Genomic DNA, 14,105 nt, shown 5'->3' on the forward strand with positions numbered 1-14,105 from the left:
AAAATACATTAGATGGGATTCATTACAAATTGGATATTGTAGAAGAGGAGATTAATGAACTTTAAAACAATACAATAAGCCCTAGCTGGTTTGGCACAGTGAATAGAGCATTGGACTGCAGACTGGAAGGTCTGGGTTCAATTCCGGTCAAGGGCACATGCTCGGGTTGCAATCTCGATCCCCAGGGGGCATGCAGGAGGCAGTTGATCAATGATACTCTGTCATTGATGTTTCTCTCTCTCTCTCCCTCTCCCTTCCTCTATGAAATCAATAAATAATATATATTAAAACAAATAAAACAACACAATAAAACTACCCAAAATGAAGCACAGAGAGAAAATCAAATCAGAAAAAGAAAGAGCAAACATCAGAAAATTGTGGCACAACTTCAAGTGGTTTAATGTAAGTGTAGTTGAAATTCCAAAGGAGGGAGGGGCAGAAAAAATATATTTGAAGAAATAGCATTCAATGCCCCGGCCCAGTGGCTCAGTTGGTTGGAGTGTCTTCTCATACACCAAAAAGTTTGTGGGTTTAATTCCCAGTCATGGCATATACCAAGGTTGCAGGTTTGATCCCAGGTTGATCTGGGTACATACAGGAGAAACTGATGGATGTTTCTCTCTCAGATTGATGTTTCTCTCTCTCCCTTCTCTCTCTAAAACCAATAAACATATCCTTGGGTGAGGGTTTAAAAAAAAAGAATAAAAGAAGTAATGACTAAAATTTGTCCAAGTTTTATAAAACTACTAGAGGCCCAGTGCACGGAATTCATGCACTTGGGGGGGTCCCTCAGTCTGGCCTGTGCCCTCTCGCAGTCTGGCAGTCAGACATCCTTAGTGCTGCCACGGAGGCGGGAGAGGCTCCTGCCACTGCCACTATGCCCACCAGCTGTGAGCCCGGCTTCTGGCTGAGTGGCACTCCCCCTGTGGGAGTGCACTGACCAGCGAGGGCAGCTTCTGCACTGAGCATCTGCCCCCTGGTGGTTAGTGCATATTGTAGCGACTGGTCAGTTGGTCGACTGTCTGCCTCCTGGTGGTCAGTGCACATCATAGCGAGCAGTTGAGCGACCTTAGCATATCATTAGCATATTACTCTTTGATTGGTTGAACAGTCGACTGGACGACCAGACACTTAGCATATTAGGCTTTTATTATATAGGATGAACCCACAGATATAAGAAGGTTAGTGATACCCAAGCACAAGAAACATGAAGAAAACTATACCAAGGTATATTATAATCAAATTACACAAATTCATTGATAACAGGAAAATCTTGAAAGTAGCCAGAGAAATAAAACACATTATATACAGTCATAAAAGTAAGGATGGCATCCAATGTCCAGTAACAAAGATGAGGATGACAGCAGCGCCTGTCTTCTGAGCTTCAGGCTTTCCTTACAACTTCCAACTGGACCTTATACTTCAGCTACCCTTGGAAAGGAACAACTCACTTTCTCCCAGTTACACTGAATTCATCACCATTGACCCTTAAACAGACATTTGTGGGAAACTGAGGCTTCAAGCCTTTGACTTCTGGCCTTCAGGGTAGCTTGGCACTCACACTTCTCCCTAAAGAGCATGTCCACATTCATTCTGCCTGTGCACAGTTCCCTCCAAAATTTCTCAAGGTCCTGGGGCAAAACCTCAGTCCAGACTATGCCACCCTTCTTGCCAGCACCCTCCTGTACTAGAGTGTGCATCGCCTGAGGGCAAGCATGAGTGTCTGCATTGATATATACTGCATCCTCACATAACACTGGGGCTGGCTCCTGGAAAGCACTCCATACATATTGGTGGAAGGAAGAATGAAGAAAGGGAGGGAGGGTGGGAAAAGGGGAGAAAGGGAGTGGGGGAGGAATACATAAAGGTTAGACCTTAGTGCAGTTCTGAGGACCCTCAGAAGACAGAGCTACTAGTAGGAGAGACTAGCTCCAGTGGTCCTTCCCAGAAGGAACATGAAACCCTCCAGGTGGCCAGGTGGTCCAGCTTCTTTTATACTCTCCAGTGGTCGGCAAACTCATTAGTCAACAAAGCCAAATATCAACAGTACAACGATTGAAATTTGAGAGCCAAATTTTTTAAACTTAAACTATATAGGTAGGTACATTGTTATTAACTTAATTAGGGTACTCCTAAGTCTTAGGAAGAGCCACACTCAAGGGGCCAAAGAGCCGCATGTGGCTCGCGACCCGCGGTTTGCCAACCACGGCTCTAGGCCATTCTGATCTCAGATTCAAGTTAATATCAAAGTTTTCCACTATGATTGGGAAAGGAACTCTCCCATAACTATCAGCCTAATGAGGCAGGCTCCAAGTCTCCCAGAAACTAGTTCTCCAGATATTCTATTCTGGTCATTGTAGTGGAAAAAGTCCTGGGCAGCAAAAAGAGAGTTAGGTCAGAACTTGACCAGGCTCAGCAGGCTCTTGGGGTTGACTTTTCAGTGTGGAGCTGAAGCTACAATGACACCCCTGTGCCAGAGGCCTGGGGAGATAGTTGGAGGGGGCCCAACCATGGACAAGGAGAGTTTCAGGGGCTGGGGGTAGGCAGCCCCAATCTGGAGATAGAGTGCTTGGCACTCATTAGGCAGGCAGTGGGTCCTTGATGCTGATTCACCTTTGGCTATAATCAGCCACCCTGAGACCAGGCTCCAGCCTAGCACCTTCATGAAATAGATGCTTGAGAACTATTTGTTGAGTAAATAAAATCTCCAGTGGGATACAGAGAAGACAAGGTTTTGCACAAGAAGCCTGGCAGGCCAGCATGGTTGGTCACTACTTTGACAAAGGGCTGGAGCCTCTAGTGTGGATGTCATTACATCAGAAACTTGCCATGACTGGGCCACTTTTGCCAAGGAAGGCTTCATTTCTTTACAAAGATGAAGCCAAAGCAGTATATCTGGCATCAGCCATGTTCAGTTCATACCCTAGGGGAGGCTCCTCCTAGACCAGGGGTCCTCAAACTTTTTAAACAGGGGGCCAGTTCACTGTCCCTCAGACCGTTGGAGGGCCGGACTATAGTTTAAAAAAAAACTATGAACAAATTCCTATGCACACTGCACATATCTTATTTTGAAGTAAAAAAACAAAACGGGAACAAATACAATATTTGTATTTGCATGTGGCCCGTGGGCCGTAGTTTGAGGATCCCTGTCCTAGACTCTAGGACCTAGAGGTACAGGCCAGATCCCAGACTATGCTGTCTTAACTGAGAAACTCCTCCTGTGCTCCACATTCTCAGGTGCCCAGGGGCTATCTCTATTTCCTGGGGGCAGTCATTGGTACTCAAAATATCCCAAACTGATATGACCGTCTCACCCCAGCCCCAGCCTCTATCTTCCCAATGCCTTATCTTGAGGAAAATACATCTCACCCCATGTGCTCAATCCCGAAACAGGACTCATCATTGATACCCCCACCCAAGTCTCAAATCCTGTTGGCTCTTCTGCTGAAATCTCTCTCCAGTACCTTCTTCCTTGTCCATCCTGACTGCTGCCCTAGTCCTGGCCTCAACCCTTGTCGCAGTGTTCTCACTGTCTCTTAGCCTTAGATCCCCAGCCCTTCCTCTTCTCTACCTTCCACACCACCAGGGTGAGTTCAGTAAGTCCACACCTGGATCTGTCTGTCACTCCTGCGTCGAATACCAATGGACGGATGCCCTCATCCTAGAAATAAACTTTCTCAAGGCAGGGACTTGTCTGTTTTCTTTAGTCATTAATCCACAGAGCCTACCCCACTGTCAAGCAGTACATATTTGGAAAGTAAATGAATGAATGAATGAATGAATGAATGAATGAATATATTCTCTAAACTTGCTCTGCATTTTCCCAAATCCACACCTTGTTTCTTGTCCACTTTCCCCCACTTTATTTGTATCACAGATTTGTCATGTCCTGACACTTAGTTACTTGCTTATTGTCTGTCCCCCACATTATGATAACATTCATAAGCGCAGGGACCAGGTGTAACTTGTTCCCTGCTGAATCCCAAGACTAAGGATAGTGTCAGGTACTTGTTGAATGAATGGAGGTGTCATCTACATGATAAATTCCAAACTCTGCACTTGGGCATTCAACCCCTTCTAGATCTCCCTAGACTCATCTTGGCAGTCTCATCTCCTGTAGGACCACATCATGTTGGAGCCTGATGTGGTGTGGCCAGGGTTGGTCCTGGCAGTTCTGAGGCCAACAGAGCACCTGAGGGCCAATCAGGTACACATTCTGTCAGCTATAGTTGGGGCTTGACCTGATGTACATGTGCCCAATACAAGCACTAAGTGTCTCTCCCTCTGTAGAAGGCAGCCACCACCCTGGAAGCCTCCATTTGACAAGTGGCGCTAAGGCCTTTACCCATGCTCTTCCAACAGTAGGACCCAGACACTGGTAGGAGTTTCAGAAAACAGGCTACCCCAGCACCGACTGCCTCTAATAGCCTCTGTCTGACATGGGTGGAGTTGACACTTGCTGGTCTGGGCTCAAGTGGAAATGAAGGGCAAGCTCAGCTGCATAGCCAGAATGGGGAGCCTAGCCCTATCCCAGCCTTGCTGCCTGGTGCTAGAATCTTCAGGTGTCAGAAGCTGCAGATGCATTTGCCCAAATGGCAGAGGGGGAAGGCTCCTGAAGCATAAGAGACACATAGTGGGCGCTTTTCCTCAAGAGTCTTCAGGGTGCAGCTCAAAGGGCTAAAAACAAAGACCACAATCCAAGCAGGCTTTCCAGGAGAAGCACACATAACCCTCCACCCATACCTCCATTACTCCTCATATGCAGAGAGCTATGGAACTCCAAGTGGCACACTCCCCATGCTCTGAGGCTGGGATGCCTGGAAATGCCCTGAGCAGGCAGGCAATGGAGTCTGGCACAAGTGTTGAGGCCCACAGGCTCTTGTCTCTCTCCCACCAAACCTTTCCTGGCCAGGCATCCCCTCTGCTCCAAGCCTTCTCCAGTCACCCTCCCTGGCACCCTCCTATGGGAATACAAAGGCTCAGATGCCTTGGGATTAGCCTAGGGTAACACCCAGTGCCTTCATACTCCTAGAGGCCCCAGCATTTCATTTGGCTGCTTTGACAAACAACAAATGTTCTCCACACAGCTACCTTCCCTCAGCAATCTAGGAAGATCAGACACACAAGGACCCATGTCAAGCCTGACTCCAAGATCTGCACATTTTTATGAGCTTCAGCCCCCACCCCATGGAAGCCATTGGCCTGTGGCCACAGGAAGGTGTCAGCCTTGGTCAGTTGCTGTCTCAGCCCAATGCCAGCCCCTTTCCTCACCAGTCAGACGGCTTCAGAGGCAGGATGTCCCTGGCCAGAGTCAGCATCCGTTGGTCTGTCTGTGAAGCCTCCAATCAGAGATGAGCCCCTGGGGACTCATTAGCACCTGAAGCCAGCAGAGACCACCTGGCACTCCTGTCCCTAGGCCAGTAGGTTCTTTGAACTCCCACGAAACTGGCAGCCTCCCAGTCAGAGAGCCGCCCCACCTTGCCCAATGCCAGCACGGGAGGCTGGCTGTAACCCGGAGGTGCTCATGTCCACAGCTGAGGCAAGCTGAAGGCCCTGGCCCAGGGTGGCACCTGCCCGCCAGAGAAGCTGTCCTGCCTGCTGGCTGAATGGCTGGCCCTCTCACTGTGGGCCCTGCACACTCCAGGCTGTCAGCAGATGAGGGCTGGCTGCTGGGCTGCCCAGCTGTAGAAGCTGCTTGTCTGCCCAGACCCAGAAGCCAGCCCCTCCCACACTCCCTGAGGAGCCCTCTCTTACATAGAGCATGCATCACTCAGGGCTTTGCGTCTGGGGACTCAAAGCCACCAGCTCACTACCCTCACGCACCTGCCTTCCAGCCTTAGTAACAGTCTTGGCCAGCCTACCTAGCCAGACGGCAAGCCAGTGAGAAACCTGAGAGAGAAGAGGTACCTGTTGTGGGGCAGGGCTGAGGGAAAGTACATTTCTTCCCCTCCAGGGCTCCCTGAACTTGGCCTACAAGAGGGGCTGGCTCTGGGGAAAGGAAAGTAGGCAAGAGCCCTTGGATGGTGAGTCATTTGCTCCTTTTGAAGAAGCCAGGATCTTAGACTGCTCCCAGGTACAACACAGCCCCCATCTTCTCCCCCACCCACATGCCCACCTTATTCTGCCTGCCTCCCCCAGCTGCTGGGAAGCCAACCTGAGACAGAAAAGCTGGAATATTGAGTTTCGGCTTCTGCTGGGGCCTGCCCAGCAGGATAGCACAACCACAGGCTTACGGTTTTTCACACCTGCACACACGGCTTGGGGGACTGTACCCTCTCTCAGAGGACTGTGTGAGGCAGCTTATGTGAGACCCTGTGCACAAAGCGCAGGGCACATACAGGTGCACATATCTGCATGTGGCAGCAAGAGTTTACAAGGATGCACACCAAGCCAAACACAGGAGTTAGTTCTGGGGTGGCTTGACATTGGGGGGCAAGGAGCTTTGTTAGGTACACCTGTAATGTCTGCATTTTTCAAGAGGGCATTGTCAAATAGGATTTGTGTAATCCAATATTACTTAAATGCAACATGCTGGCACAGAGTACATACACCAGAGGAAGTAGTGGTCAGAATTGACTGATTTTTATGCAGAAGGCTTTTCCGCAGAGGGCATGCCCTAAAGGCCAGATTTGCATGACCAAGGCAAAGCCAGCCCTCCCTTTGGGAGGTAATCAGGCCAGAATTGCTCTCTGAGGACCCTGGTTGGAGGCATTCTGGCCATCCATTTGTTTCTCCTGGGTGCCATGGATGTGGAAGGCAATGGAAGCTAGCCCCTACCTTCAAACAGCTCCTGATCCAATGGGGGGACTGGCTATATACTCCTCTAACACCAAGCCTGGGCAACCCATGGGAATTTTCACAGAGGAGCAATAAACAACGTGCTGCAGAAAAAAAACCCTCCCATACCCACAATTATAAATGAGTCCCCGCCTCCCCCTCTACATGTCATGGGAAAGTTCGAGGCTTGTTGGGAAGGGTTGGATAACTTGGGCAAGGCCAAGGCAGCTTGGAAGAAAAATAGCATCAAGGAGGCAGACAGTCCAGACAGATCATATCCAGAGAGTCAGCCCTCACAATAAGGTCCTTCACAGAACCCTGCAGAGGGGTCTACTGCCTATATCCCAGGCTGTAGTGGAGGCCAGCAGGCAGTAGCTCTGGGTACGGTTTCCCTCCGGAAGACCCTGGAGATGGAGCAGACAGGCAGGACTAGGAACAGACAGTCGCACGTCATGCTGGGTAGAGGAATAACCAGGGCTCAGGCAAGGGCTCCACCTTAGCTCCCCCCAGCCCAGGAGGCCTTTCTCCAAGGGGCCAGCACACTGTTTGCATTTCAGCTAAATTGCTCCCAAGGGTGAGTCTTTGTTTCACAACATATTTTCAGCCAGACTTTTTCTGCAAACATGTTCATGTCTGTTCACAAAAACACATGCCCATGTCCCAAAGGCAGGCACTGCCCCGCCCCGCAATAGCCTTCTCTTCCTCTTAGCTTTCCTGCATGGCCCGGCTGAAACAGAAGAATGGGGCAGCTTGAGGAGGAGCACTGGAGGGCAGGCCTCCTGGCACCCTTAGCTCCACTCAACTCCACTCTGCTTGGCTTACCTTCCATGTCATCAAAAACGGGGGGGGGGGTTGGACTGGTGGCAAGAAGCTATGCATGCTGCCCCTCACTGAACCTGAACAGTGTACTGCTCCTTTTAATTAGTCCCCAGACCTTGGGTCTGTCCTGAGGCTGTGGGGAGTGGAGGCATGACCTGCTAGGAGGAACCCCGTCTTCCTCCTAGCTCGCTGGTGACTCCAGGTATTCCAGGACCCATTAGTAGGTGGCAGGGAGGCTCCAGGTTCTACTCAGGCCTCCTGGTTCTTAGAAGTATGGTAATTCCCAGATAGTCAGGAGTGGAGAAATTCCCTTATTTTATGGGGGCCAAGGAGAACCAGAGAGGGGTGTGTCAGGGGCAGAGTAGGCTTGAAGACTCAAGTATCTCCCTCTCCCTTCACCCCACTTCCCTCACTCTTCTTCCCACTCCTCCCTCTCCTCTCTTCTCTCTCCTCTCTATTCTCTCTCTCTCTCTCTCTCTCTCTCTCTCTCTCTCTCTCTCTCCCTCTCCCCCCTCTCTTTCTCACACCCCCCCCCACACACATGCATTCAGTCATGTTTATTTTACATCTCATGTCTAACACACTCTCTCTTCCTTATAGTGGAGAACTCATGATAAGTTTGGGGGTTGGGGATGGTCTGGTTAGTCACTAAAGCCAATGAGAATGTTCTGGGTCCCTGTCCCCCAAGAGACATGCATTTATCTCTTTGTCCCCAGCACAGCAGTCCCCCAGGGAAAGGAATAGCAGTTCTTCCAAAGGCCTGCAACCCAGCACACGTGCCCTGTGGTTGGGCCCCAAGCAGTGACACTCTTGTCTGCTCAGGCTTAGTCCCACTGCCCTACCCAACAATCCACCCTGTCTGAGATGAGCTTCACAGGGTTGTGGACATGGATGAATAAAATTCAAAGCCCCTCCCTGTGGCCTCCCTCCCGAGAGGAGTTGGGGCCTCATCCCAGCAAGTCTGTAGGAGGGACTCAGGAGAACAGGTTTCACACCCAGCCCTGTCCTGGTCTTGCTGGACAATCCCGGGGCCATGTTCCCCCTCTCTAAGACTCAGTTTCCTCCTGGGGAAGTGAAAAGTTTTCTGGTCACTTCCGGGAGATTTCCTCTGATTGAGTCTCTGTAACACCTGGCCCGGACAAGCTGCTGCACAAGCACTTCCCACAGGCACTTGCTGGCCTGAGCCCAACAGGAAGGACCTACAAGCTGTGCCCCTAAGGAGGCCCCTGCAAGGCTGGGAACAGTGGCAGTGGGGGAAGGAGGGAGAAGCAGAGCCTCACATGAGTCCTGGATTCAAGAAACTCAGCCACTAGAGTTTGCCATCACTGAACTTTTATTGAGCATTTTCTCTGTGCAGAACCCTGTGCACAACGTGGAAGGAAACAGGAGAACATAGCCAAGCCCCTGCCACATAGGATGGAACAAAAGGGACAAGATGGTCACTGTGGAGTCCTGATGGACAGGCAGGAAGCACCTGCCACTGGTGTTACTGTGAGGATCATATGCTCCCCTCTTGACCCTCCAAAGGGCTGCATCTCAGCCCTTTTGGGTCTTCCTGCACCTCCCAGCAGCTAAAGGGAAACAGAAGGAGGAAGGGCAAGGGTGGCCCAGGGAAAGAAAGGAATAAAGGGAAGGAGGAGGAAGCTCTGTTGGTAGGATGGCTGGTGAAGCATCACTGGCGAATCCACAGCCACAGGTTGACTATGCAGACCGACAGCAGCATGGTAAAGAGCATAACTTCCCTCTGGGTTCTGGCAATTTCCTGGTCCTCCAGGGTTCTCAGACGCTCATTGTTCACACGCTGCTGCAGAGAGACCAACAGCAGGCTGGTAAGCAAAGCTGTTCTAGGGAAGCCCATGCCCCACCAATTGGAAAAAAGTATGAAGTTCGAACAGGAAGGGACTTTGCTGCCTTTTGGAGGGGGGGCTACCTCTGGTAAGAAGCGGCTGATACCAGGGGCCTGGAGTGGGATAGGCTGCCTAAGTTTGCAGGTCCTGCCGCTTTGCACCCTCCTCTGAATGCATCAGTTGTCTTGATGAAGCCAGTCCTTCCCAGCTGTGCAGGGTGAGCAGGGAAGGGCATTTTAATCCTGAGGAGGGCTGGTGTGGACAAAGCAGCAGCACTGGAGTGAGGGCTCCAAGATGGGGTAACACTCAGGAGCCAGAGAGGGCCACTAGGCTGGTAACCCTCCACACCCACATCCGTGTCCATGGCTTCTGCAGTCTCTGCCCACCCAAGACCCCTATCTCAGACCTCTTAGCCATTCTCTCTGAATAGATGCCACCATCTTCTTACGTTCCCTCTTTGTCATCTTTTTCTCTTCGTGTTAAAGCTGACTTAAGGCTGACAGCAAGATGGGACTTGGGTGCCATGGGCATTGAGAGTAGGGGAGGAGAGCCTGGCCTCAATTTGGCTGCTAGAGGGTGAGATGACTGGAATGGCTATGCAACCTCAAGGGGGATGATTTATTGCTGTTGAGGCCCACCTACCCCCAAAGCACCAAGATTCTGCCTCCCCCCACCAAGTGAGTCCCCAGCACAGCAGACAGTCACCTGTTTTCTTATGGCTTCTATCTCCAGTTCATGTGTCTCTTCCAAGCCAATCTCTGCAATTGTATCTGCCTCTGAGTTGCTGGGAAATAAGAAAAGACAGCGACTCAGAGGTTGTCCCAGGCCAGGCCTGGCAGGAAGCACAGGAAAGCCATGAGGGCAAGTGAATAAGATCAGGGGCTTCTCTGGACAGTGACTCTGTCAGCCTCTAGTCCTCCCCTTCCTTGGTAAGCGTGTCCTAAGGCCTGAGGGCTGGGACCCAGCCCAGCCCAGCTGAAGAGCACTCAGAGGACTCAAATAGGCAAGGGGCCAGGAGGCTCATGGGCTGTGGTGAGGAAGCAACACGTCTCCAATAATCATGGTCAGCTGCTCCCAAGCCCTTCCTGGCCAGTCTGCTGGCCAGACTCTCTGGCCCACCCCAGTCCCTGCCCAGGAAGCTCCTCCTTTCCTCTTGTAGGGTCTCTGGGATCCATCTTACCGCTCATAATGGAATCTTTTGCCATGGAAGTTGCCAGGACACTCCTGGGGATGACCATCCTCATGGCCTTGTTCTCTTACCATTCTGCGTACCGGCAGATAAGAACCCTAAGTAAAGAAATGGTCAGTCAAAGGAACCTTCATAGCCCCAGCTGAGAAATGTGGCTGCCCCACACTTTGCCCAGGTACACCCGCCCCCAGGAGTCACATGGTGTCTGATCCTCCAGAATCAGGGGCTTGAAGCTTCAGACCATTAGGGGAGCCTTGGAGGCTCACAAGTTGGCTGCCTGCCACCACTCTACCCACACCATGATCCCCAGTAGCTCCTGGTCATCTAGGCTTCAGTGAAGGAAAAGCAGTGATAGGGGTCTCTCTGCCAGCACTGTCACGTGCAGACAGCTGAGTCTCAGGAACCACTGAAGGAGAACAGAAAACCTCGATTTTAGAGCCAAGGAAATTGATTCCTGGAGAGGTGACTGCACTTCCCCAAGGACGCATGGTATCAGAACTCAGGATAAAAGTCTGGCTACTGGGAAACCATAGCCTCTTTCTCTTTCTCTGGGTGAGCTCAGCCATCCCCATGTCTTTCATTTCTATCCATTTTGTAATAACTGGAGTGGATGTCTCTGGCCCAGAACTCTGGGGCCAGAGGTATCTCATGCCTTGAAGAGCTAGTGTGAGCTAGAGGAGCAGAATGTGACAGACCCACCTGGGTTCCAACCTCAGCTCTGGGTTTCCCATGCAAGATGAAATATCTCACAATATGTTTGTTCAACACACACCACATGCTAAGGACCATGTCATCCTCTAAGCCCCTACCGATATCAAGCCATTAAATCTTCATCATGACTCTTCAAAACAGGTATTACTATCATCCCATTTTGAACGTTGGGAAAACAGAGACACAGAGAGGTCAAATAACTTGCCCAGCTCACATAACTGATAGGTAGCAGAGCAGTAATTTGAACCCAAGACATTTTGTTCCAGAGGTTGTTCTCTTAACCATTACACTGTGATACCTCTCATACTTGGCATTGCTCCCCCTTAAGACTCCATTAAAGTGACAATGAAGACAGTAAAATGGTATAAGTCCATAGGAAAGAAGATAATGGAAGAGCCAACAGAGAATGAAAGAGTTCAACAATATTGTAGAATCCAGAAAGTATCAATAAGGAATGAAGCAAGCCTCAGTGTGGCTCAGAAGCAAATGAGGAGCAACTGAGGGGTGTCCCCACCTGGCAGTGCTCAGAAAGGCCCTGGACTTGGAGGCTGCAGGGACACTGGGGTGGTCTTGAGGACCAAGGTGGAAAACAGGGGCATTGACTGCAGGTATATACATGGAACAATTATCTGCCCCTCCCACCCAACCTGGCTGGCAGTCAGGAACTTACTTCCTTAAAACAGTTAGGTACTCTTGCTCCCCAGCCTTGTTGCCTTTCCCCAGTAACCTTTGCAACAGTGTAAACCATTTTTCTAAAACTTGCCTTCATCCACTGGTGAATGTAGCTAACAGAATTGGCTACAGAAATACTGGACTCAAATGATTCCCTAGAACAAGCAGGTCTTTCTTTTCTCCCAAAGAGCTGCCTTTTCCCAGTATCCTTTGCAACAATATGACCACCATTTTTTCTAGAATATTCCTTTTTGTAGCTTAAAGGATTGGCTACAAAATGGTCAGATTCCATTGACTGGATTTCCTAACAGCCAGGAAGCAAAAGGAACCTCACTTGCCTTACCATTGTCTCAACCCTGATATATATAATTTTGTATTTAAATATATTTGAGTTAAAAAAATAAAACATTCAAAATAAATAACTAAATAAATTTGTATTTTAAATATTTATATTTCTATATTTATATATAGACATATATTTATATATAAATACAGAAATATAGACATATTTATAGAGAGAGCAATATATACTTATTTATTTCTTTAATAAAGGGGAGTATCATTTCACAGACAATGGAGTTTTGCAGAATAAATATATCCGCTCCAGGCACTCTGGACTCTCAAGGCTTAATTCCCAGCCTGAAAAGATGGCTCTGACCTCTTGCTGAATGCCCCTTTCCTCATTTGTCTGCTTCCTCCTCCCCCCTCAAGTCAACATCTTGCCCTGCTCGAACTACCATCATCAGGCTGGAGCCCCTACAGCCAGTACTACCATCCCAACCCAGCCACCACGTGCCAAAAGCCCCATAAAGTACCATTTTCCTGGACCGGGAGTTAGTCACATTCCAAACCTGTTGGCCTCCAGCAGAGCCAGCAGCCTTTGATTCCAACCTCTGTCGCCGCTGAGAAGTACCCAGGGACTGGGATCCATGATCTATTATTTCTGGGAAGAAGAACAAAGGCCGTAAGAACACCCATAGAGGCTTTATCAAGGCTTCATGGGCACAGGACATACCAGAAAGAGGTTGGGTCCCCAGACTTCTTAGGAAACACTCAACACCCATTCACTGCTGTCCACTGGCCAAACCCAAGCCCCAGTTTGTTCATTTGTTCAAAAGATTAGCAAGTATTTACTGAGGGCCAAGCTCTTGCGGTAAGTTACTGAGGAGAGCTCAATGACCAAGAGACAAGATCACAGCAATCAAGACACTATCTGTATACAAGGGGAGTAAGGGAACAAAACAGAAAACAAGCCATCACTATAGATTCAAATCAAGAGACATATGTTTCCAAAATGATAAAAACAAGACAGAAGAAGGCATTGGAGGGTTAAGAGAAAATTAATCAGATGGATCTTGTATTAAGCCCTCTGAGTGTTTTTGCAATAGACTCAGTGGTGGCTTGGACAAAGAAGGGACCATACATGTTGAGTCTGCAAAATGTTCATATCAACCCATTTCCCCCCCAGCTCTCTGTCACTGAAGCCACGATACATGTATATGGACACCAAGGTACAGACAGTTGCACATACCCATTCATGCATTCAAAAACGCATACATGCATATAGATGAGTGTCTGCTAAGCCACACACATACTTTCTCCATCACACATGCACAGGTGCAGACAGCCAAGGGAAGGGACATTTCAGGGGATCCTCACCTGCTATCACCAGGTGTTCTTGACTTTTACCATGGCTTACAGAAACCAGGTCTTCATCCATGGACATTTCCATTTCCTCCTTGATGCCAAGGGGCCCTCCTGCCATAACAACCAGTTATTCACTTGTAAGCGATGACCAAGGATGCACGGGGAGCAAGGCAGAGAAGAAGCACTCAGAAAATGAGCGCTTTGAGGCATCAGAACTCTGGGAAATATATCCTGACGTGGGGGTGGAGCCAGATTCCCATTTATACTCAATCTTTGGACAAGCACCTTCTGTTCCTGCTGTATCTTGTTGGCTGGGTTTGTGGCCTTCTCCCCTGCTACTCTGTAAGCAACATAGAAGAGATAAGGCTCAGAACGTTTGCCTGTGAGAACTTCCCTGGCTCTCAGGTCACCTGATTTGACCCTATTGGAGTACATATGTTCAT

General features: G+C 49.4%; 1 protein-coding gene across 1 annotated transcript; it reads right to left on the reverse strand.

Moving 5' to 3' along the window:
- Window positions 1-9,268: 9,268 nt before the first annotated feature.
- On the reverse strand, window positions 9,269-13,780 carry FATE1 (fetal and adult testis expressed 1). The gene is made up of 5 exons (XM_006087799.3): window positions 13,675-13,780; window positions 12,831-12,958; window positions 10,624-10,730; window positions 10,149-10,227; window positions 9,269-9,400 (listed from the first exon to the last, which is right to left on the reverse strand). The coding sequence occupies exons 1-5, from the start codon at window positions 13,778-13,780 to the stop codon at window positions 9,269-9,271; spliced, it is 552 nt and encodes a 183-aa protein (XP_006087861.1).
- Between the last annotated feature and the right edge of the window lie 325 nt (window positions 13,781-14,105).

Source organism: Myotis lucifugus, unplaced genomic scaffold (genome assembly GCF_000147115.1).
Source record: "Myotis lucifugus unplaced genomic scaffold, Myoluc2.0 scaffold_40, whole genome shotgun sequence".
Classification (NCBI taxonomy): Eukaryota; Metazoa; Chordata; class Mammalia; order Chiroptera; family Vespertilionidae; genus Myotis; species Myotis lucifugus.

Excerpts from the sequence above, each read along its gene's own strand:
- FATE1 (XM_006087799.3), bottom strand. The coding sequence starts at position 13,780 with ATGGCAGGAGGGCCCCTTGGCATCAAGGAGGAAATGGAAATGTCCATG. Across the intron at positions 10,731-12,830 it reads ACTCCCGGTCCAGGAAAATG|GGTTCTTATCTGCCGGTACG; the intron begins GTACTTTATGGG and ends TTCTTTACTTAG. Across the intron at positions 9,401-10,148 it reads TAGAAGCCATAAGAAAACAG|CAGCGTGTGAACAATGAGCG; the intron begins GTGACTGTCTGC and ends GTCTCTCTGCAG.